General features: G+C 42.0%; 3 protein-coding genes across 3 annotated transcripts in view; 2 read left to right on the top strand and 1 right to left on the bottom strand.

Annotated features, from left to right (window-relative positions):
- zswim7 (zinc finger, SWIM-type containing 7) overlaps nt 1–6342 on the top strand; it is a 35103-nt gene extending 28761 nt beyond the window's left edge. The window contains exon 5 of the mRNA XM_082549520.1: nt 4253–6342. Coding sequence (XP_082405646.1) covers nt 4253–4363 — 111 coding nt within the window. The 3' untranslated portion in view covers nt 4364–6342. The remainder of the gene's footprint in view (nt 1–4252) is intronic.
- Nucleotides 6343–7607: 1265 nt separating this feature from the next.
- Nucleotides 7608–17837, bottom strand: adora2b (adenosine A2b receptor). The gene is made up of 3 exons (XM_082548577.1): nt 17698–17837; nt 17115–17592; nt 7608–8749 (listed from the first exon to the last, which is right to left on the bottom strand). The coding sequence occupies exons 2-3, from the start codon at nt 17435–17437 to the stop codon at nt 8026–8028; spliced, it is 1047 nt and encodes a 348-aa protein (XP_082404703.1). The 5' UTR covers nt 17438–17592; nt 17698–17837; the 3' UTR covers nt 7608–8025.
- Nucleotides 17838–19745: 1908 nt separating this feature from the next.
- timm22 (translocase of inner mitochondrial membrane 22 homolog (yeast)) overlaps nt 19746–21129 on the top strand; it is an 83671-nt gene continuing 82287 nt past the window's right edge. Inside the window, exon 1 of the mRNA XM_082548075.1 lies at nt 19746–20023. Coding sequence (XP_082404201.1) covers nt 20010–20023 — 14 coding nt within the window. The 5' untranslated portion in view covers nt 19746–20009. The remainder of the gene's footprint in view (nt 20024–21129) is intronic.

Here is a 21129-nt window from a genome sequence, read left to right as displayed (position 1 = left end):
TCCATGAATTCACATGGTAGGATTTGTAAAGAATTTATACGTAAATTAGGGTGGAAAATAAGTATTTGGTCACCTCAAACAAGGAAAATCTCTGGCTCTCACAGACCTGTAACGTCTTCTGTAAGAAGCTTTTCTGTCCCCCACTCGTTACCTGTATGAATGGCACCTGTTTGAACCCATCATCTGTATAAAAGACACCTGTCCACAGCCTCAAACAGTCAGACTCCAAACTCCGCCATGGCCAAGACCAAAGAGCTTTCGAAGGACACCAGGAAAAGTATTGTAGACCTGCACCAGACTGGGAAGAGTGAATCTACAATAGGCAAGCAGCTTGGTGTGAAAAAATCAACTGTGGGAGCAATCATCAGAAAATGGAAGACATACAAGACCACTGATAATCTCCCTCGATCTGGGGCTCCACGCAAGATCTCATCCCGTGGGGTCAAAATGATCATGAGAACGGTGAGCAAAGATCCCAGAACCACACGGGGGGACCTGGTGAATGACCTGCAGAGAGCTGGGACCAAAGTAACAAAGGTCACCATCAGTAACACACTACAACGGCAGGGAATCAAATCCCGCAGTGCCAGACGTGTTCCGCTGCTGAAGCCAGTGCATGTCCAGGCCCGTCTGAAGTTTGCCAGAGAGCACATGGATGATACAGCAGAGGATTGGGAGAATGTCATGTGGTCAGATGAAACCAAAGTAGAACTTTTTGGTATAAACTCAACTCGTCGTGTTTGGAGGAAGAAGAATACTGAGTTGCATCCCAAGAACACCATACCTACTATGAAGCATGGGGGTGGAAACATCATGCTATGGGGCTGTTTTTCTGCCAAGGGGACAGGACGACTGATCCGTGTTAAGGACAGAATGAATGGGGCCATGTATCGTGAGATTTTGAGCCAAAACCTCCTTCCATCAGTGAGAACTTTGAAGATGAAACGAGGCTGGGTCTTCCAACATGACAATGATCCAAAACACACCGCCCGGGCAACAAAGGAGTAAGAAGCATTTGAAAGTCCTGGAGTGGCCTAGCCAGTCTCCAGACCTCAACCCCATAGAAAATCTGTGGCGGGAGTTGAAAGTCCGTGTTGCTCGGCGACAGCCCCAAAACATCACTGCTCTCGAGAAGATCTGCATGGAGGAATGGGCCAAAATACCAGCTACTGTGTGTGCAAACCTGGTAAAGACCTATAGTAAACGTTTGACCTCTGTTATTGCCAACAAAGGTTATGTTACAAAGTATTGAGTTGTATTTTTGTTATTGACCAAATACTTATTTTCCACCCTGATTTACGAATAAATTCTTTACAAATCCTACCATGTGGATTCATGGATTTCTTTTTCACATTCTGTCTCTCACAGTTGAAGTGTACCTCTGGTGCAAATTACTGACCTCTGTCATCATTTTAAGTGGGGGAACTTGCACAATCGGTGGCTGACTAAATACTTTTTTGCCCCACTGTATAGGTCGGTGGACATATAAAGGAGCTCACCTGCCATAGCCACGTGCTAGTAAACAGTTCACAGGAGAGGCTACCAAATAAACTTCTCTGCTTTTGCAGATTTAGAATTTAAGGTCATTTTTAACCTCCTTTTTTAAGGAACTGGATGGGAAAAAAATCCACAGACAGACTAATGTGCAGGTGAAGCTGATCTGCAGTGCACGCAGTAGTAGAGCAGGGTGATATGACTAAAAGTATTTATCACGATATACATTTGAAAATTTGCAATAACGATATAACTGACGATATAATTGACACTAGACAAAATACTTTACAACTCCACAACTTTATTAGTGCAAAAAAACCCCAACCATCAATGTATTTTCACTTAAACAAGCAGCTGTTTTTTATGTGCATTAAAGTTATATAAAAATGTAACAGTGGAAATGCAAATTCCTTGCTGACAGTTTAACCAAAAGGCATTTCCAGTGGAAATTGGCCGACATATCCTCAGCATAACCATGTATAATATCCACAAAACTTAAAAAGAAGTTATTCGTACACAATACAGTAATATTATGTTGAAGCACAGTAAGTATCACTCCGCGAGGCTCCTGCCTACGATAGTCGTAATGCTCCGACAGTCCATCAAGCGGTGCGGCTTTGTAGCTTAGCAAAGTCGTACTGAAACATTTGACAGATTTTCAAGCGCCGTGTACCACATAACATCGTTTCGAGGTCAGTAAACGCAACCAGAATTCATACATAAGGCACACGGGATCATAAGGGGCACTGTCGATTTTCAGAAAAATCAAAGGATTGATTTTAAGCGTGCTGTATTTTCTAAAAAACACCGTAATAACGATGGCCCGCTAGCATGCGCTACCAAAAATACTGCTTTGTTGTGTGTCTGACGGACGAAAGCCAAACCAGCAACCTGAAGTTGCAGCATTTTTACAAACCAATTCTGATTCATCCGTTTCATTCAACGTTCCGCCTTCGCCCTTCTCATTCTCCGTCGCCGCCATGCTTTTTCCGCCATGTGCGTATGAAAACAAAGGCATTGCGCATGCGCGTTTTACCCATATTCTATCGCGATATTTCATTTTCTTATTGTTGTCCAACATTATACCATGAAAGCTATGATATGGCCCCAGTGTTGGGGAGTAACGGAATACATGTACTGCCGTTACGTATTTAAAATACAAAATATGAGTAACTGTATTCCGTTACAGTTACCGTTTAAAAAGGTGGTATTCAGAATACAGTTACTTTGTTGAAATAAATGGATTACACTGCGGTACTTTCCTGTTTCATGTTGTCGCGGGTCAGGACTGTTTGGGTTTTGTTTGACAGCTACGTTCTGTTGTTCCAGGCGGCAGCGTTACGGTTGCCATGGTTACAGGGCGACGCTCTCTCTCTCTCTGCGACTGTGTGTTTCCTGGGTGAGAGAGCGCCTTTTCGTTGTTGTTGTTGTTGTTGTTGTTGTGCTAAGCTAACAGGCAGAATGCTACAAGCATAGCTCTAAAGAATGTAGCATCATGGGGAGTGTAGTCCGTGTTGCAGGGAGAATGGACTGCCACACACGTTATGTGTCTGTGAGCGCGAGGAGGGAGAAAAAGGGGAGTGGAAAGGTACGAGTTGTCATCAAGCAAAAACGGGAGCTGGAAGCATGTAAATATAATAATAACCACTTCAGCCAAGAAGAGTGTCTGACGAGCCCAGTTGTAAGTAAGCTATTAAGACTCGACTGTACACCGTGTTCGTGTTTTCCTCCGAAAACAATAAGTTCCGTTGGAGCAGTCTTTCAACGCCTCTCTCTGTCTCTCGCAAGAAAAGTTGACCCACACAACAAAGTAAAGCTATTTTTCGGCTACGAGCCGACAGGGACCCCGCCGTATTAGTCAGAGGTCCCTTTACTACAGTTCGGAGTCGCGGACCTTCAGTAATAGTAATAAATCACACAGCAATAGTACATTCACGTTGTTGTAAAAAGCACGATAATATATTAAGTAATCCAAAGTATTCAGAATACGTTACTGTCATTGAGTAACGTAACGGAATACGTTACAGAATACATTTTGGGGCATGTATTCTGTAATGGAATACATTTTAAAAGTAACCTTCCCAACACTGTATGGCCCAGCCCTACGCAGTAGGCTGAAGAGGAAAACAAATCAATGAGTAACTTATACTGATAATAAGAGGGGCTAATGAACACGTTCACAGATCCTGAGAGCTGCAGAGCTTCTTATTATTCAGCAAACATTACGCTACTGGAATTACTGCTTATTTTGTACACAAACGTCCACACACAAATAAAATCCTCTTTATCATAACTGCTCTCCATGTGTCTCCATTTATGAACATTTTTAATTAGATATAGATATTCTAAGTTACTGACTAATACGCTCAGTGTATTATACAATAGTTCATTGGAATATTTAATGTATACTTTATTGATCCCCGTGGGGAAATTCCTCTCTGCATTTAACCCATTCACTTAGTGAAGCAGTGGGCAGCCACTGGGCGCCCGGGGAGCAGTGTGTAGGGACGGTACCTTGCTCAGGGGTACCTCAGGGGAATCGAACCCCCGACCTTCCAATCATGGGGTCACCACTCTACTGAGCTATCCCTGCCCAACAGGTTAGAGCCAAACTAAACTGCTCCTTTCTAGTCTGGTGTATACATGAGATGTTTGAATTAAATTACTGGCATGTCATTACAGCTTCATATCCGTCTCATTAATCACACCAGCTCTGCTGTTAATCTAATGAATCTGTGTCTGCGATCTTTTCTTTCAGTGCAAACATATCCTGGCTGTGTACCTGAGTCAGGCTATGGCTGCGACTCAGCAGGAAAGCGTATCTGATCAGCAGATGTCCCTGCTGCTCAGTGGGACGATGGACCCGTGACTGCAGGTAGATCGACACACCTGGCCCTGCAGAGGCATGCGCCGGAGCACCGAGCATCCTGGATAGAAGCCAGTGTAGTGACATTCATGACACAGCAGGGAACGCTGTTATGTCTCTCTGAAAGACCACAGATGTTGTTCTATTCATCTTTTCTTTTGGAAGAGTTCTTAATCTGTTTTCAAGGAAATAACATCTGTTTGCTGAATATGGACTGCTCTATATTTGGTCTCCTTTTATCTGAAACTGTCAGTTCATGAGGCAGCATCTTCATACTGAAAGCACTTAAGAAGCTTTCCAGTGTGGGAAATTTAGACTGTCACATGGTTTGCAATTTTAACCTTGGGGGGGAAAAAGCTGGCATTTAACAATATAAACATTGCCTTTATTAACAAAATAGTTCACCATACATACAGCTTTTATCATGTTAAATAGCAATATCAGTTAGCAGTTTTGTTGGAGAAACCAAAGAATGGCCTCTGGAAAACTTGAACATCAGCTTGACCACAGAGGAAGTTTTTCCTGATTAGTAGCAACTCTGACAGACAGGTACTTCGAAATGAAAGGCAGGAATGTTGAATTCAGTCAACTTATTTCGACTTACTGTTGAACTTGAAAAAGAAGGCAATAGTTTGACATCGATAGCTGGCTGAGAAAAGCTGAACACCTACAGTACTTTTTTTCTTTTTTTTTCTTTTTTTACACACATCAGTCAACATAGACAGTAATACAACGTTACAGTGCATTTACAGTGTAGATGTCTCCATTGGAATGTACTAAACACTGCACACTCCTGTATTTTAGCCCTTGAATTTAGTCAGAGGTGGATCACTACACACAAAAGCAAATGAAGTGGGGGAGATAATGAAGCACTGGAGGCAGACGCTACGCTTGTTTTAACATCAACAAAACGTGGTTCGACACCACCAGTGAAGCACAGCTAACAGGAAATGATCAGAAATGTCAGTGCATTTGTGTAGTGATGGGTCTCTGTTGACCAAAACACCTGCTCATTTTCACTCAAGGTGTGAGAATTCAAATAAAACCGCTGTGCTCTGGTTAATCTTACATGCTCTTGTATATGCTGAGCTTTGAAAGTTACAGCAACACTTCTGTGAGGTTTGCTGCACTATGAGCACCACTGAGTGTGTAACAAATTATTTCTCTAGTGTTACCCTATCCTTTATTCTTTTTCTTTTTTTTACTTCAGTTAGACTCAGTTAAAATGGCCATGTTTACTTAAATTAAAAAGCTAATGTCGGTGCAGTCTTGACGACTGGCTTCACTAAGAGGGCCTCGGGATTCCAGCTGAGACTGTCTATGTGGGGGAGGGCATTGTCAGCTGTACTCCTGAGGCAAGTCACATTCATTTATTCCCAAATAAATCAAAGCAGTGATGCTTTATGCCTTTAATTGCTTGGATACAGAATAATAAATCAAATTGCAATGATCTGAAGAATCAAGTTTGACTTGGCTTTCAGGTCTGCTACAGTATCTACAGTATGTCATCATGTGGCTCAATAGAAAGCAGCTTTGCACAGATGAAATGTTTCCATGAAGGGTGCAATCAGTTATTCCTCTTCCTGAGCATTTGAAAATGTAAATCATGCAGAGCACAACCACACGTGTTGTGTTGAACTGCATCATATTAATGGGTCTGCCTTCGCTCAAATCAAATTGTGCTATTTTTCTGCAGCTGCAAGACAAGGTTGGTGAATCCTTTGGAATTACAAGGATTTCTATATCGATTCTCCATGAAACATGGTCTGATCTTTATCTAGGTCACAAATATAGATGCACAGAATCTGAATAAAGTGGTTACAAAGAAATGACTGTACTTTCATCGCTCACAGTGCCAGGGCGGAAAACCTAACTGCACTTCTGTGCTCACAACTACTCTAAAAGTTACTTGAAGACAAAGGTTCTCCAGTTAAGGAGATGAGAGGGTGTGGGTTATAGGACTTTGAAAATCCCCCCCCCCCCCCCAAAAAAAAAGAGATTCAATCAAAAAAGTCTCAGAGATACGCACAGGAAATTCCAAAGTGTTGCTCGTCTCTTCCCTGCAGGAAAAAAAAAAAAAGAAGAAACTGGGAGTAACACCAAATTAAAGTTGGATAATGGATATCAAACACTAGACAACTTGGGTATCCAGTAACACTTATGGGCCAAGAGTCTATGGACATTATTAACATCTGTGTTTATCTGGAATTTTCACATTGGCTACAGAAACTAAACCCTGCAAGTAATCAATGCAGAAATCCTGGTAATTCCAAGTGGTCCTCTAACTACGACTTCTAGGAGCCAGAAAGTGCTTACTCAGTATAATAGCCACTGGAGTAGAGCTAATTTTTGCCCCTCTCCCCAAAAAGACCCTGTGGCTATGAATCGTGATTCATGTGGAAGAAAAAATGTTGTTTTAATTTTTCCATTTCTCCCTGTTTTGTTGTTTTTGTTTTTTAAATCAGTTACCATAACTTCCACAAAGCAGAAAAGTGCATTTTTCTTCCATCTCTGCACTGCCGAGCTCGTCTGCTTGCGCACGCGCACACACACACACACACTCACAAGAACACCTGCAAACACTGGCACTTAGTTGAGTTGAGCAGTTGAGCAGCAGACAACATTGAGAACATTTCTGCTTCATACAGATGTTACATTTGTTATCTGACTCTAATTTTGAATTGATATGAAAGTTACTTTTTTTTAGCTCCTCCTATAATTAAATAAAAACTATAAAAACAATCTGTCTGCATACTAAGGTGTGATAAGTAAGAGTGTGAGCTCAACTTTTAAAGGTTCACAAGCCAAAAGTAACCACGGACATACTGTACCTTTTAGGTCCACAAGTACAGATGTAGCCACACAAGTTTGTTTGTTTTTTGAACTTTACATTCTCAAAGATATATATTTTTGTAATAAATAAGTTAATAAACAGTGGCACTGAATGTTGACAATATAAAATATAATGGCAGTAAAGAGGAGTGTTTGCAGTTGTAACATTATGTTGGATTCAAAATGATAATCCAACATAAAGATGATAAGCAGTAATTTTTCTTAGTTTGGATCCCATTCACAGTCCAACAAATCCAGTTAGCTTTATATATGGACATGTTAATAATGTCCATATATATATATATATATATATATATATATATTATATATATATATAAATAAAATTTTTTTTATTTATTTATATATATATATATATATATATATATATATATATGAATAAAAATAAAAAATCCCACTGTAGCGGACAAACACAGTGCCTTTTATATGGATGCAAACACGCGTTCCAATTTCTTATTTGGTGCGCATCTTCTATTTTGACAGCGAATGCGCACCTGTGGACCACTTGTGTGCACCCCTGTGTGTGTGTGTGTGTGTGTGTGTGTGTGTGTGTGTGTGTGTGTGTGTGTGTGTGTGTGTGTGTGTGTGTGTGTGTGTGTGTATATATCCTTCACAATAGAAAAGATTTGTAAGACTTGCTATGAAACATATCATTGCTTGGCCCCTGATACTTTGCACTGTTCATAATTAAATGTCCACATTCAAGGCGCGTTTGACATCTTTACATATCATACCATTGTTCTGTAAACATTAGAAAACTGGGAAAGTCAAGACTAAAACAACAATTGACACAGATAATACTCCTGTACGGTTCCCTATAGCAGAGGGTCGATGGTCATGTTGATTTGGTCTTTGTTGCGTTTGCTGCCATTGGAGCTGAGGGACTTCTCCTTTTTGCATGTAAAGGGGCTCAGGATCTTGCGGAATGTGACCCTGAAGTCCCTGATTCGGTAAGCATAGATGATGGGGTTTACTGCAGAGTTGGCGTGAGACAGAATGATGGCCACGTACATGACGACCTCCAGCTGTAGCTTCTGGTAAAACAGCGTGACACAGTTGAGGATGTGGACAGGCAGCCAGCAAATGGCAAACAGTCCCACGATGATGGAGAGGGATTTGGCAGCTCGGATTTCCTTCTGCAGCAACCCGTGATTTTGGCTGTCGCCGTTGCCCACGCATTTCAGCTCGATCTGCCTCAGTTGCTTCCTGGCCACGTTGAATATCTTCAGGTAGATGCCCAGCATGATGAGCAGTGGCAGCAGCACGCAGACAAAGAAATTAAAGTACACCATGTAATGCATGTCTACCACGCTCTCAAACAAGCACGTGAGCTTGCAGCTCCGTGGCAAGTCCCCCGTGGCACTCGGCGCTGCTGTGATGCTAGCGTTCATAGTGCTGCTTGTGTCAGAGCTGTTGTTACCACATTTCTTAGACTTCAAGTTCCATCCAAAGAATGGGATGAGGCCAATAATAAAGGAGAGAATCCATAAAATAGCAATGATCTCTCTGGCAGTTTTACCCGTCATCAGCTCCTTGTACCTGGACAAAACACAGCAGAGATTACTGACTGAGGTTTTGCACAAATATCACACTTAAAGGGACATTATTATTCTTTTACTGCAGCTGTGTGTGATTCACAGTTAAAAACAATCTGTATTTATCTTATTACAACCCCACAGTTCATCCACAGCTGGATCCCTTCACTTGCCAGCTGAGGATTGGTAGATGCTCACCACCAGAGCTGGTTATTTAAGGCGACTGTATTCGCAATATACAGTCTTACTGACATAGAAGTCAAGTGCTTAGAGCAGGGCTGCCCAATCCCAGTCCTCGAGAGCTACTATCCTGCAGCTTTTAGATGCATCCCTACTCCAACACAGCTGAATCAAATGGTTTGATTACCTCTTCAGCATGCCATCATGTTTGGCAAAGTCCTGATAACAAGCCATTCATTTGATTCGGGTGTGTGGGAACAAGGATGCATCTAAAAGCTGCAGGACGGTAGCTCTCGAGGACCGGGATTGGGCACCCCTGGCTTAGAGCAATCTGAAGTAAGAGCTTTTCGGTCACAGGGATTACCTGCACAAACACACACCTCATATATAGTGTTCTTAACAATATTAACAACCTAGCTGTTTATTGTTGGTGTTGTTTATTTAAGAAGACTTAAAATTATGCATCCCCCAAGAAGAATTGGGACACAACAAAGGGGAAAAACTGGTAGAGAATAGTAAACTTTTGTCTTACTTGCAGTGGAAATCCGCAATGTACAACCACACCAACAAAATAAAAGGTTTAAATATGCATATAAGCAAAAATGTAAAAGAAAACCAACTTAAGCTTTACTGGTTTTCAGCGTTGGTTTTGTATAAAGCTCCAAAATGTATTTATTTATATATATACACGTGTGTGTGTGTGCGCGCACAGATGTTTGGTTTAGTGATGATTAGTGGTTGTTAAAACCAATTCAAAATCAATTCCCTACAAGAACTCATCAATGCAGTAGAATGGTCTCCAACTTGGTATTTATTCTGTAGTAGTAGATTATTATTACAACAGATGCATTACAATTTAATTTGAGACCACTTGCATTACTTTATATACAGCAGTGAAAGTGATTCAAAGATACATAAATGCATCTTTGTTTGTTTTTTATTGATTTTGTACATCCTGATGAGGACCTTTCTAATCCCAGTACATCCTGTCATCTTGTTTGAATTTGCAGTGATGGTGTGTGACTAGTGGAAACCACAGCTCAGATTCTACTCTAAAATGACACCACTGTAAACAAGACAAAAAAAGATAAACAGTCAGAGCCTTTCCATATCCTCTCGGTGTTGTACAGAAGCGCAGCGTAACTGCGGCGGTGCGCGTTGATCAGGAGCACATTGTTGGCTTCAGAGTGAAAGCATTGAGTCTGCTGCTATCTCTGAGTGTTTCTCACACACAGCTGTGCTTAAATTAATTCCACGAGTACAAAACCGAAACTAAACTTAAGCCTGTTCACGTGTTTGCGCTCGGATGCTGTTTCACAGGCTGCACCAGCAGACCACTAAAGTGACAGACGTTTGAAATGGTGCCGATTTTATTATTATTTAAATCAGTCTTGAGCTGACAACAAGATAATGTGTGTTTCTCATACAACCGTCTTCGTGGCTTGTGGATATGAAATGAATAACTGCATGTGTGTGAGGCTGTGCATCACAAACGCACGGTTGAGTCACTCCCGTCGTCCCGTTTTTGTCCCCATCATGTGAGATGCGCTTGAAGCACAATTTGCTGTTTCCTCAAAGTGATTCAAGCGAGTGTGTGGTAATGACTCACACACATACTGACAACCCCCCTTCCACTCACACACACACAAAAACACAGGTGGGGGTGTCACAGAAAATCCATGTGACCTCGCCTGCTGCGCAGTACATGACCACAATATATCATAACTTAAAATGTGACTTTTTTTCTGCAACGCGCTGTATGATAATGAGAACTTAAAGGTCATTCTTAAGCCATTAGCTAATAATGAGCTAATCATTAGTCAATGACTAATAAGCCCTTTTTAAAAATAAACATTAACTTTATATTAGTAAGCCATTACTGATATATATTATTGATAAATCAAATTGTGCATGTGAGAAATGATCTGTTAACCATGCTGTTGCCGCACATGGACTGTCTGTGGACAGTGTGGGGAAAATTGGTCCGGGAAGCTGCTTAAAGTTGTCCTTTCTCACATGTGAGGCACAACAGGAAGTAGTCTGCTTCAGGAGTGCTCTCACTGATGTAATTGAGGGTTCTGTCTGAGTAGTGTGCACACAAGATGCCTGACAAATGGCAACTACACCCTAGCTGCAATTTCACTTACGCTTCATTCAGCTTATACACTCCAAATAAACTACTGAACATGGTTCAGGTGTTAATCCCCTGCAAAGTTCCCAGTTTTCTTCATTCTCCATTTTTTTTCTGTCCCATTTCCTGAACACAGTGATGTTTGCGGCCTCCTGAGCTGACCGCCACCTTTTCTGCTCTGCTTTTCACTGTCCTCGCATCCCATTAGGCTCTCACATCCTGGATGCCTGAACCAACCAGACACACTGTAAGCAGCCAATGGTGAAAGGAAGGTCCGTGCAGATGCTAACACGCACTAACAAAGGGCCACAAATAGCCAGTGAGGGAGACAAATTGAGGAAATGGTCGTGTTGTTTCAGGGGGGACACGTTCACCTAGTGTCTGGCCCCATCACTCACATTGTTCTCACAGGTCATCTGAAGCAGATATGAGCTTTCACATTTGCCAGTTCAGGAGGTCATCATCAACAGACAGTTACAGAGTCAAAGTCTTAGTACTTAACTGCAGCTCAACAATAGTCCAGTGCTTTAAAAAGAGATCTTTTCAAGGCCAAAATGGGCAGGAGAGAAGCAAAATCCACAGCGGAGGGATATTTTAGATCGAAACGATGCATCCCTGTCTGTATGGTGAGAGGATCTTTTGTCTTCACTTTACTGTGGGGGTGTGGTTTAGGTCTGCTAGTCCCTTCAGAGGGTTAGGGTCACTGCAAATCAATATGAAGTTATTCTGAGTAATCACCTTTACCCTGTGATGCAACATTTCTACCCTGATGGGAGTGGTCTGTTGTATCCATAGGGCATGGGGGGGGGGTGGTCACTGCATGGTCTGATGTGACTCATACACTGGGGTCTTCACAGTCATTACATTTTATGGGAATTAAATGCCTGTAGGACATTTAGGACTACACATGAGACAGCACTCTCCTTCACCACCACCATCCGAGCACCAAAGGAGGGCTTATCTTTTGGAGAAACTGCATTCATCCCTCCAGTAAACGTCCAGAGAACTGTTTCCAGAGAGCACTGAAGCTGATATTCTGGTACGTCGTGGCAAAAACGGTCACTAGCATGCTTTATGTGTTTTTTGTTTCTCACCACTCTTTGCATGGCCCACTGGCTATGTAAAGCAAGCCTTTACAAATTGTGGACTTAATTATGTGTCTTCCATGATCACCCTGGTCTCTTTATGGGATTCAGAGTACTGTGCAAAAATCCTGAACCACCCCTCAATTATTTAAATATTTGGTTCCAAGCAAACTTTTTTCAAGTGGTTTTGAGCAACAGAGAAGTTTTCCTTTGGACATTGGCAGCTTTTTCACTCATTTTCAGTTGAGTCCTGAGGAATGTTTATTTAGTTGTTTTTGTTTGTTAAGATGCTCAACATTGACCTTTAAGAAGAATAAAAAAGGTATTTACTCCTTACTAAAGGCACTTAGTAAGGAGGCAATTATAAATTGTGCCTTCAGGCACTTTGTCACTAACAACAATGTAGCTTGCCATCACCAGTGTGTGAATGGGTGGATGACTGGATATGTAAAGCGCTTTTGGGTCCTTAGGGACTGGTAAAGCGCTATATAAATACAGGCCATTTACAATTTAACCTGTCGCAAAAATCATTTGTTCCAATTTCTTTTTCAAGTATTTGGCTTGCATAAAATAGTATTTTTGCACCAACAAGGTGATTCCCAAAGAGTTATCAGCTAAAAAGTGAAGCTCTCTCCGTTGTGGGCAGTGGAAAAACACACAGACGAGCACCATCAGTTATGGATTGGGCTCCCCAGAGCCCGGACCTCAATGTTATTGAAGCAGTGTGAAGTCATCTTGACAGGGTGGAGCTAAGAGTTCAGGCTGTGTTAAAGGATAAAGCTGATCATATCAAATATTGACTTTCAGGCTTGTTGGAATTGTACAAACTCTGTTTTTGACATTTATTCTGTATTTTCGTGTAGGTTTGCACGTTTTGGTAAATCCCTGTAACCATTTCCCCTCCAAAATGTAAAGAAATAAAGGGTGATTCAAGACTTCCGAACCACTGTAAAAATAACAGCGGTGCAATCCGACCACAGGCTGTAAAGATAGACATGATGAGGAAGTATGCTCAGCTTGCAATACATGCGGCTTCCCTTAGGGAGTTTGCTAGTAAAATTAAAGTCATGTTAATGTAACAGCACACTTTCTTAATCACTAGTTCAGTCTACCTAACAGTGGGTGTTTGGAGGAAAAAGAAGTCCTGTGTTGTAATACTTCGTAGTAATCTACAACTACTGGTTGGCTAATGGTCAGCTGATATTCCCACAAGCCTCAGAACTCTCTCCTGCACATGTAGCTGGGCAGACAATGGTGTGGCCTTTTCTTCACCACTGCTAAAAAGTTTGGTGCTAGAAAGTTAATTGACAGTTGCCCTATTTATTTCGTAGCATACTGTGAACAGATTTGTTTTTCTTTCTGAACCTACAGCAGCCTCACTAACGCTCGGGCTCCAGTCTGAACAATCAGTTATTCATCAATGGTGCGGCAGCGCTGTCTGCATCCTGGACTCCCTGCAGAGTGATGAGCGGGTGCCCTGAGGTCCATGAATAATACAGCATTCTGGCCAAAGAGGGAGGAGAGGAAGCTTCAGAGCGCACGATGACCTGTACTCCTACTCTCACTTCCACCGCCACTCTCCCATGTTCCTCTCCATCCGCTGCTCCCTCCGAGTGTTAATCGCAAAGTACAGCAGGCAGGACAGGGTCCATTTCCCAGAGGGTCCATCTCCTGGACATCACTTCCCACTCTCTCTTTCTCTGTGTGGAAGCAGCGACTGGCTGAACGGATTAGCTTTGGCATGACGACAGCATGGTGGCATCTATCTGTGTTGTGCTCCCCCCCGCCCACACACACACACACTCCCCGGCCCATTTTCCATACATCTCTCCTCTCATCCCTGTCAATGTGCTTCCGCCCTGGGGCCACTGGCCTATACCAGACTACACAAACCTACACATACACACACAGTCTAAACTAACAATACCCAGCTAAATGTATGGCTGTGTCTGTAGCCCAGCTTCAAAAACAATCTAAGAGGTGGGTTGTTCACAGCAGAAAACAGGAGATTTTTAAACTTCAGTCAGATTGCCACCATACATGCAAACAGGGCTGTGCGGCATTTGCATGACGAATGGTGTGTACAGAGCATCTCCATTACATAATTAGCAGATAAGGTAAACAGATTTGAATCTGTAAAGAGTTTTCACTCCAATAAAGACATAATCGCTGAGTCGTTATCCCGCAGATGTAACCTCTCTGTAAAGCTTCATTGGGAAGATTGACTCAGCACCGTATTTCCTGCACTTTGCTGACTCACAACTAAAGCGATACTTCCCTCCATGTCTATTTTTTGAAACATGACCTTTTATGTTGGGGTGCCTTTATTTCACACCCATGAAACGGTAAAGTGCAGATACTATTTGGTGAGTCACCAAAAGAAGATTGAAACATTGCTAAAAGAGCAGGGGAACATTTTGGTAATTAACGGTATTCCCTTAGAGAATAAGCTGACAACACTCATATCTGTGAGTTAAGTGTACAGCTTGAGCCACGTGTTGTATTTCCCTGTTTCACACAGATTAAACAAATGAGATCTAGCAGGTTAATTAGTTTGCTTCAGAGGTGCCGGCGGGCAGGTTTTGTTGCTTCGGGACTGAGCCAGTTCGCTTTCACTTTCTCCCAGCTGCAGTTTCAGCACACAGACACCAGCGTGGTATCCAGCTTATCACCCAACTCTAATATGTGTATTTACCAAATGTTGTTCATGTTGCACTAATCGGTCCTTGTGCGTAAGTGCTGTTGCTCTTGTGGTGAGATAAACATCAGATTTTGATCGTTTGACATGAGCCACAGATGCCACATTAGTCTTAAATCAGACTGAGACACACTCTTCTTCAAACCATAGTCTGAGAATCTTTCTGCAATTCAACCAGTGTTGATGGTTTCTCCAGACTCTACAGTTGATCCATTTCGGGACTCACTGACTCACTTGCATTTGTTGTGCATAACTCATCCTTCATTAAATTCAGAGAGTGCTCCATCCCTCTTTGAATGCCTGCATCTTTAAGCATTTTTTCCATCTACACCCTGTTTTCCCATCATTCTCCATGAGTACAATCCATAAATATGGATCAGCTGTTTGAACTCCAGCCATCAAAAGAGCCTTTCCTGGTTCTTCAGCCCCTAATGCAGCCATGCATTTTTCATCATTTGTAACATAACTAAAGCTGGATTTACAACAACACCAACACTTTACCACACCCAGTAAACATACACATGTGCTGGAACCAAGACAAGGAACGCTCCATTAACTTTATGAAACATGATCAGTTTAAAATCAGCAGCCCGAGGCGAGAGGGGGCTTGCATTCACAGACCACAGTGGGGGCTGTCCTGCCGCCGTGGGTGGGGATCATAGTTTGAGCTCAATGATGTGCATAAAGTTTTGTTTTGTTTTTGTTTGTTTGTTTTCATTTGAAACCTACAGGACAGAGGGACAAAATAGCCAGAGGGTCTTTTTCTTATAATGACAAACAGGGAAGCCGGGGGCTTGAGGCGGGCATTGAGTGGGTGTGCAGCTCTGTTATCTCGTGGGGCTTAAAACATCTGCTGCTGGCCTTTCACTTCCAAAAAAAAACATCTGCAAAAACACTTTTATCTGAGTTAGAATTTCGTCCTCAGGGGCTGTCAGACTGACCAAACTCACACACACAAGTGTATGGACAATGTGAGCTTGGCAAACGCACATTGATCTTATTATGAAAAGTACAGTATGTACATTTCAGTTCAAGCTCAATCTATGAAAGTCATGGAGAGCACTGTTCACAGGGAACGTATGGAGCTGCTGGAAGTTCAAAGGCAGTCAAAGTCCTATTTCTCTATGAGGATGTAAAACATGATAAATGTCATTTTCCATCTGTAGGGTGAAAATAGAAGCACAGAAGGGGGGTTTCACAAGGTTAGTGGCAGACAACTTTCATCCCAGACTAGTGTCAAACTGTCCTTTCTTGCCAGCATCTGAGTATAATGGAAATGACAGCACATTTCAGTCACACAGCCTTGCAGCAAAAACAACATCCACTTCTCACAACAGTCACTACACTGCTTGTTGTCTAACTCACTAACAAGGTGAAACGCTAAGAACACCACCACCAGCACAGAGACAATCCCCATCTGATAATAAAGCTTGTTTGTTTGGGGGTTTTTTTGTTGCTTTTTTCCTATTCGAAGAAATGTCAGGCAGCAGCGCTCTTGTCCCTGCTGGCAGCTCATCTCTACGTTTTTCCTCATGTGGACTGCAGGCACTTTCAGGGGCTGCGCTGTGGAGCTTAGAGGCCTTGCCATGAAGTTCAGGAGAAGTGACACACTCTGGCAGGTATTGATCTCACAGCTTCGCCTGATGTGTCACATCATACATTTGCATGACTTATCTTTGCATTTTTCACGAGCTGCGGGGTTTCAGATGGAAACATCAGCTGGGGATCAGCTAAAGGAACAGGACCAAACACTCAGATGATGCAGATTTGAAACCAAGCGCATGCAGAAAGGTGGCATTGACTCGACAACCTTAAGATTATGTAACCCAGGGTGAAAAGGGTCAGTTCAAAGTGTTTGTTAAAGCCATCTGATTATCATTCCAGACTTAGGCTTTAACCAAGCTATTCTTACACGGGGCAATGAGCTCAGCAAGAAACTGAATCACAAGGTCACGGAGCTGATACTGATCTTTGCTTCTCTTTTTCTACATGGCATAGTTGAGGGCACTTACTTTCAGCTCTTTTATGAAGATATGGGAGAATGAAAGCAAGTATGTGAATAAAATATCAAACTTCCAGGGCGCATTAAACACATGTACCATTCCCGTTAGGAAATACTGCCTGAAGAACTTAAAAGTAAATAAAGCCTTAATGAATCATTATTCTGGTCTGATGTTTCAGTGTCTTCACACTGATTTGTTCAGGCAGGGATCCCAGCTGTAAAACTAACTTTCTTTCTTTCTTGATTAATCTGACAGACAAAATGAACACTCACCTGAGAGGGATTTTAACGGCTAGATATCTATCAATTGCAATAGCCAGAAGACTAAAGATGGAACTCTGAGTGAGCACCAGGACAAAACAGGCAAGGAAGAGACATCCATAAAAGTCCAGGGGTATGCCGATGCTGATGGTTATGGCAAAGGGGATGGCGAGGCACCCGACGAGAATATCAGCCACAGCCAGAGATACCAGAAAATAGTTGGTGGCGTTCTTCAGAGTGGTGTTGATCGCAACAGCCCAGCACACCAGTACGTTGCCGAAAACGGAAAGAACAGCGATCACTACTTCAATCACGATGTAAAAGAACGTAATCATCTCAGCAAAGTGTGGGGGGGAAAGGACTGAAAGCTGCAGGCTGTTGGCAGAGGAGACGGTCACCCACAACACCGATTCTAGTCCCAGGGGAGAAAACAAGTCTTTCTGAAGTAATCCAAAAATATTCCACACGTGCGAACTGCAAAATCAGCCATCTGTAGAAAAGAAAGGATTACTTTTTTCTCCACACATCAGGAACTTATCCTCCTGCCTGTTGCAATCATTTTAAAAAAGTCAACACAATTAACATTTTTACCCACCTTAATGAACCTTTTCATCGTCTCTGGCTCTTATAACACCAACATCGGGCGATCTGCAGAGCGTTTAAGCGGCATCTGTAGATTCGTATCGCAGACAGAGTGTCACCCAACTTCCGACCCAATGGTAGTTTTCAAGAGGAGTGAGAAACGCAAGAAAAAAGGGGAAGGGAGGAGGTGTGTGTGTGTGTGTGTGTGGGGGGGGGGGGGGGCTCTGTGTCACTGAAAGCCACGCCTCAAACGCACACGCTTCAAACGCACGCATACTCGCGTGCAGTTACAGTTATGAAAGTGGAATCAAACGGGAGAATCCGTCGTGCGTAATTACGCGCCAATTAAATCGCATTCAGTGATGGGCTGCACGTGCATTACGTTTAACGGAAGAATAGCTTTTGGTTGCCTACGTGCATGGCATGCGCGCGCATCTGTTTCCAATCAGTGCGTTCGGGGACGGCACAGAAATCAAACTCAGAACTAGAGTTGCTCATTTTCTTTACGTCAACCCGTGCGATGAAGTCATAGTTTATATGCAAAGGAGAGAGATTTCTTTCTGTGCAGACAAAGTAAAGTTTTCCCTCTTTCAGAGTCGAGTCTGTTATTGATCCATGCGTAATCCTCTTAAGGTCAGGATTACCTTTTGGATGCACACAGGGACAGCTGTGGGAAAATATTACTTAGAGGAAGGATGTACAGCTGGGTTAAAACGATCAGTTACTGCATTCAGACAGTTAAATTTAAATAGCCCCATACTTCATGGGAAACGACTCCCACAGAAATATTTTAACGTAGAAAAGGCGTGTTGTCGAAAGCAGGGAATGCGTCCCGATAGTTCCCACTTACCCTGATGTAAGTGGGCTCTGGCACAAAACTTTAATGTGCGCAGTGGGGAAGCAGTTAAAACATTTATAGCAACACAGCGGTCACTGGAGCGCATTTAAAACACAGGGTGAAGGCTGGTTCACTAAAACGGAGGCTTTACTGAAAAAAAAAAGAACTTGAACTTGACAATGATTTAAAAAAAATCTTGAAATTCCTTTATTAAGCAATATCATCAGACATGTAAGAATAGAAAACTGCTGCATACTGTATCTGTCCACGTTCTCGCTCTGTAGTATGTATGTCTGCCAAATAAATAACAATTTGACCTGTTAAAACATTAGGGCATCTGCAAACAGAGGCTTGCCTGTATACCAGAGAGAAAGTGTTGAGTCCTCAGCTCTTAGAAGCTCTCTTTTGTACTTCAGCATGCAGAATACAGATACAAACCTGTTGCGCAAACAGCTGCAGTAACCATAGTTCAGAGAATTTTAATGGAAAGCATTAAGAGACCGAAGGAGGACACAGCATGATGGTTCAAGTCAGGCAGTGCTTAATACTGTACACAAAGCAAATAGCGATCAATCTGTATTCATAAAACATTTTTTTTAAGAAAACTATTCAGGAACTCTTTAAGTGTTACTTCATTACAACTATTGTTTGTCCATTCTGTAAGGAAAAACTGAAACTTATCAGTTGAAAATGCTTTATGCGCCACAAAGCTTGGCTCAAAGAAAAGCCCAACTCTTTAAAAACACTCGGAATAAGGCGTGAGCGACGTTTCAGCCAGTTTACCAAAAGCTGGTTTTAGACGGGTTTGCTAGTAACAGTATGTTGACAGAAAGGAGACGTCACGCTGTGCACCCAGGCAGAAAGGTCACACTTAAATCATGCATAGATGGTCCTCGTACGAGCAGAGCATTGGCTGTGAAAATTTGGCACTTTTTTTAACGGTCAGTTGGTACACAAACAACGCTGATAATTAGCAGGTAGCATAAGTGTAAGAAAGGAAAGGAAAAATCATCTACTTTTTCACTGAGTTAGAGACGAGCTCTCACGTCGCAGGGCTGTTGGATAGGCCCGTTCTGTCAAACGTCAAAACCTTTGTTACAGTTAAGCAGGCACGTGCAGACGGGGGGGGGGGCTTGAGCACCCGCCCCTTTCCTGATGAGTGCCCAAAGTGCCCTTTTGTTGAGGCAACTTTTAAATTTTTTTTATTTATTTATTTTTTATGTGTGTGGGCGTGCAGAGTCCTGTCAGTGCCCCTCAACAATAATATTTAACTATTAATCACAGTTAGATAAAATAAAAGGATCTGGCTTGCATCAGTCACATGATCACATTTAACCAATGATCGCCCTTGACGGCAGAACGCGCTGGTTACGAGCTGGGAACGAGCTCACAAAGAGCACGCGCATTTTTTTTGCGGTCCGGAGCTGTAAGAGAAACACAAATTAACTCAGAGATACAGACTTACTATATTTCTTCCATACAGACTGATGCAACAAAACCAGTAAGTAGGTGTACAGCGCACACTGTAGTGTATAGCACCCAGGAGTATTAGCTTATTACGTACACGTTGGTAAGCTGTCTTGTTGCAACTGACGAACTGAAACAAATGAGCGTGCTGTGTGTGCAACAGCGCGACGAACACACCTGTCCTTTTATTAACTGCACAAGTACTGCTGGTCATAGCTGCTAGCTCACTGGGTAAGGCTGTCATGGGTCTGTAGCTCTGTCCACCGTTTTAGGGAACATATTTCGTTTTAAAGTGAGTTTCCGGGCTTTTCCTGCCTTTCTGGAGGGCTTATATTTCACTAAAAAACGATCTAATATGCATGTCCACATAATTATGCATTATTATAAAATTTTAAAAAACTCACGCTGTATCTTAAAGAACATACATTAAGAAGCAGATTATATTAGATGTATATTTTAAATAAGACAAAATTTGGATTTTACAGCAGTAAGATTATTGTATCTCTACAGTTTAAAAATGTAATAAGCTTTGCCCTGCACAGAGTGGATAGTGAAACAAATGGAATCATCATAAATACATTATTTCATATTTATTACTTCCCCCTCCTCATTGCTTTATTATTGTAGCTCTAGTAATAAAAAATAATGCAAGGATTCTGGATCAGCACCGTGATGCCCATAGTATATACAGTATTCTGAAGGAGGTCTAAAATGTCACTGTGTGTGCGTGGATGTGTGTGTTTTATTTAGACGGATTTTTAAAAAAAAAAATATATATATATATATATTACTCATGATATAACATTGTCCAGACATGCCTGGTAAGGACATGAGGAGGAAACAGTAGGAGCTGTATGAGGCTACTAAAGGCAGGGCTATAACATTTTTCTGTCATCATTTTATTATAGATTAAGTGCAAGAGTTGTTAGGTGTGGATAATTAGATTATAGTTTATTGCAAAAGCAAGTTGTGCCTTGTTCTCACATAGACAGCAAGTGGAGAGTGATATATGAAATGATGGGATGGAAGGAAGAAGAGAAGCAAAGAGTGATTTACAGGCAGAGCCTAAATTATTTATAACAGTTTTTGTTGCCTTATGGTTCCAAGTGCTGTCACCAATCTTTGCATTTTGTTATTATC

The sequence above is a fragment of the Aulonocara stuartgranti genome, assembly GCF_965226115.1.
Source record: "Aulonocara stuartgranti genome assembly, chromosome: 10".
NCBI classification, from domain to species: domain Eukaryota; kingdom Metazoa; phylum Chordata; class Actinopteri; order Cichliformes; family Cichlidae; genus Aulonocara; species Aulonocara stuartgranti.
Note: the sequence above shows the minus strand (reverse complement) of the source record. Positions and strands in the feature narration are given on the sequence as shown.

Excerpts from the sequence above, each read along its gene's own strand:
- adora2b (XM_082548577.1), bottom strand. The coding sequence starts at position 17,437 with ATGATTACGTTCTTTTACATCGTGATTGAAGTAGTGATCGCTGTTCTT. Across the intron at positions 8,750-17,114 it reads GCCGTTAAAATCCCTCTCAG|GTACAAGGAGCTGATGACGG; the intron begins GTGAGTGTTCAT and ends TGTTTTGTCCAG.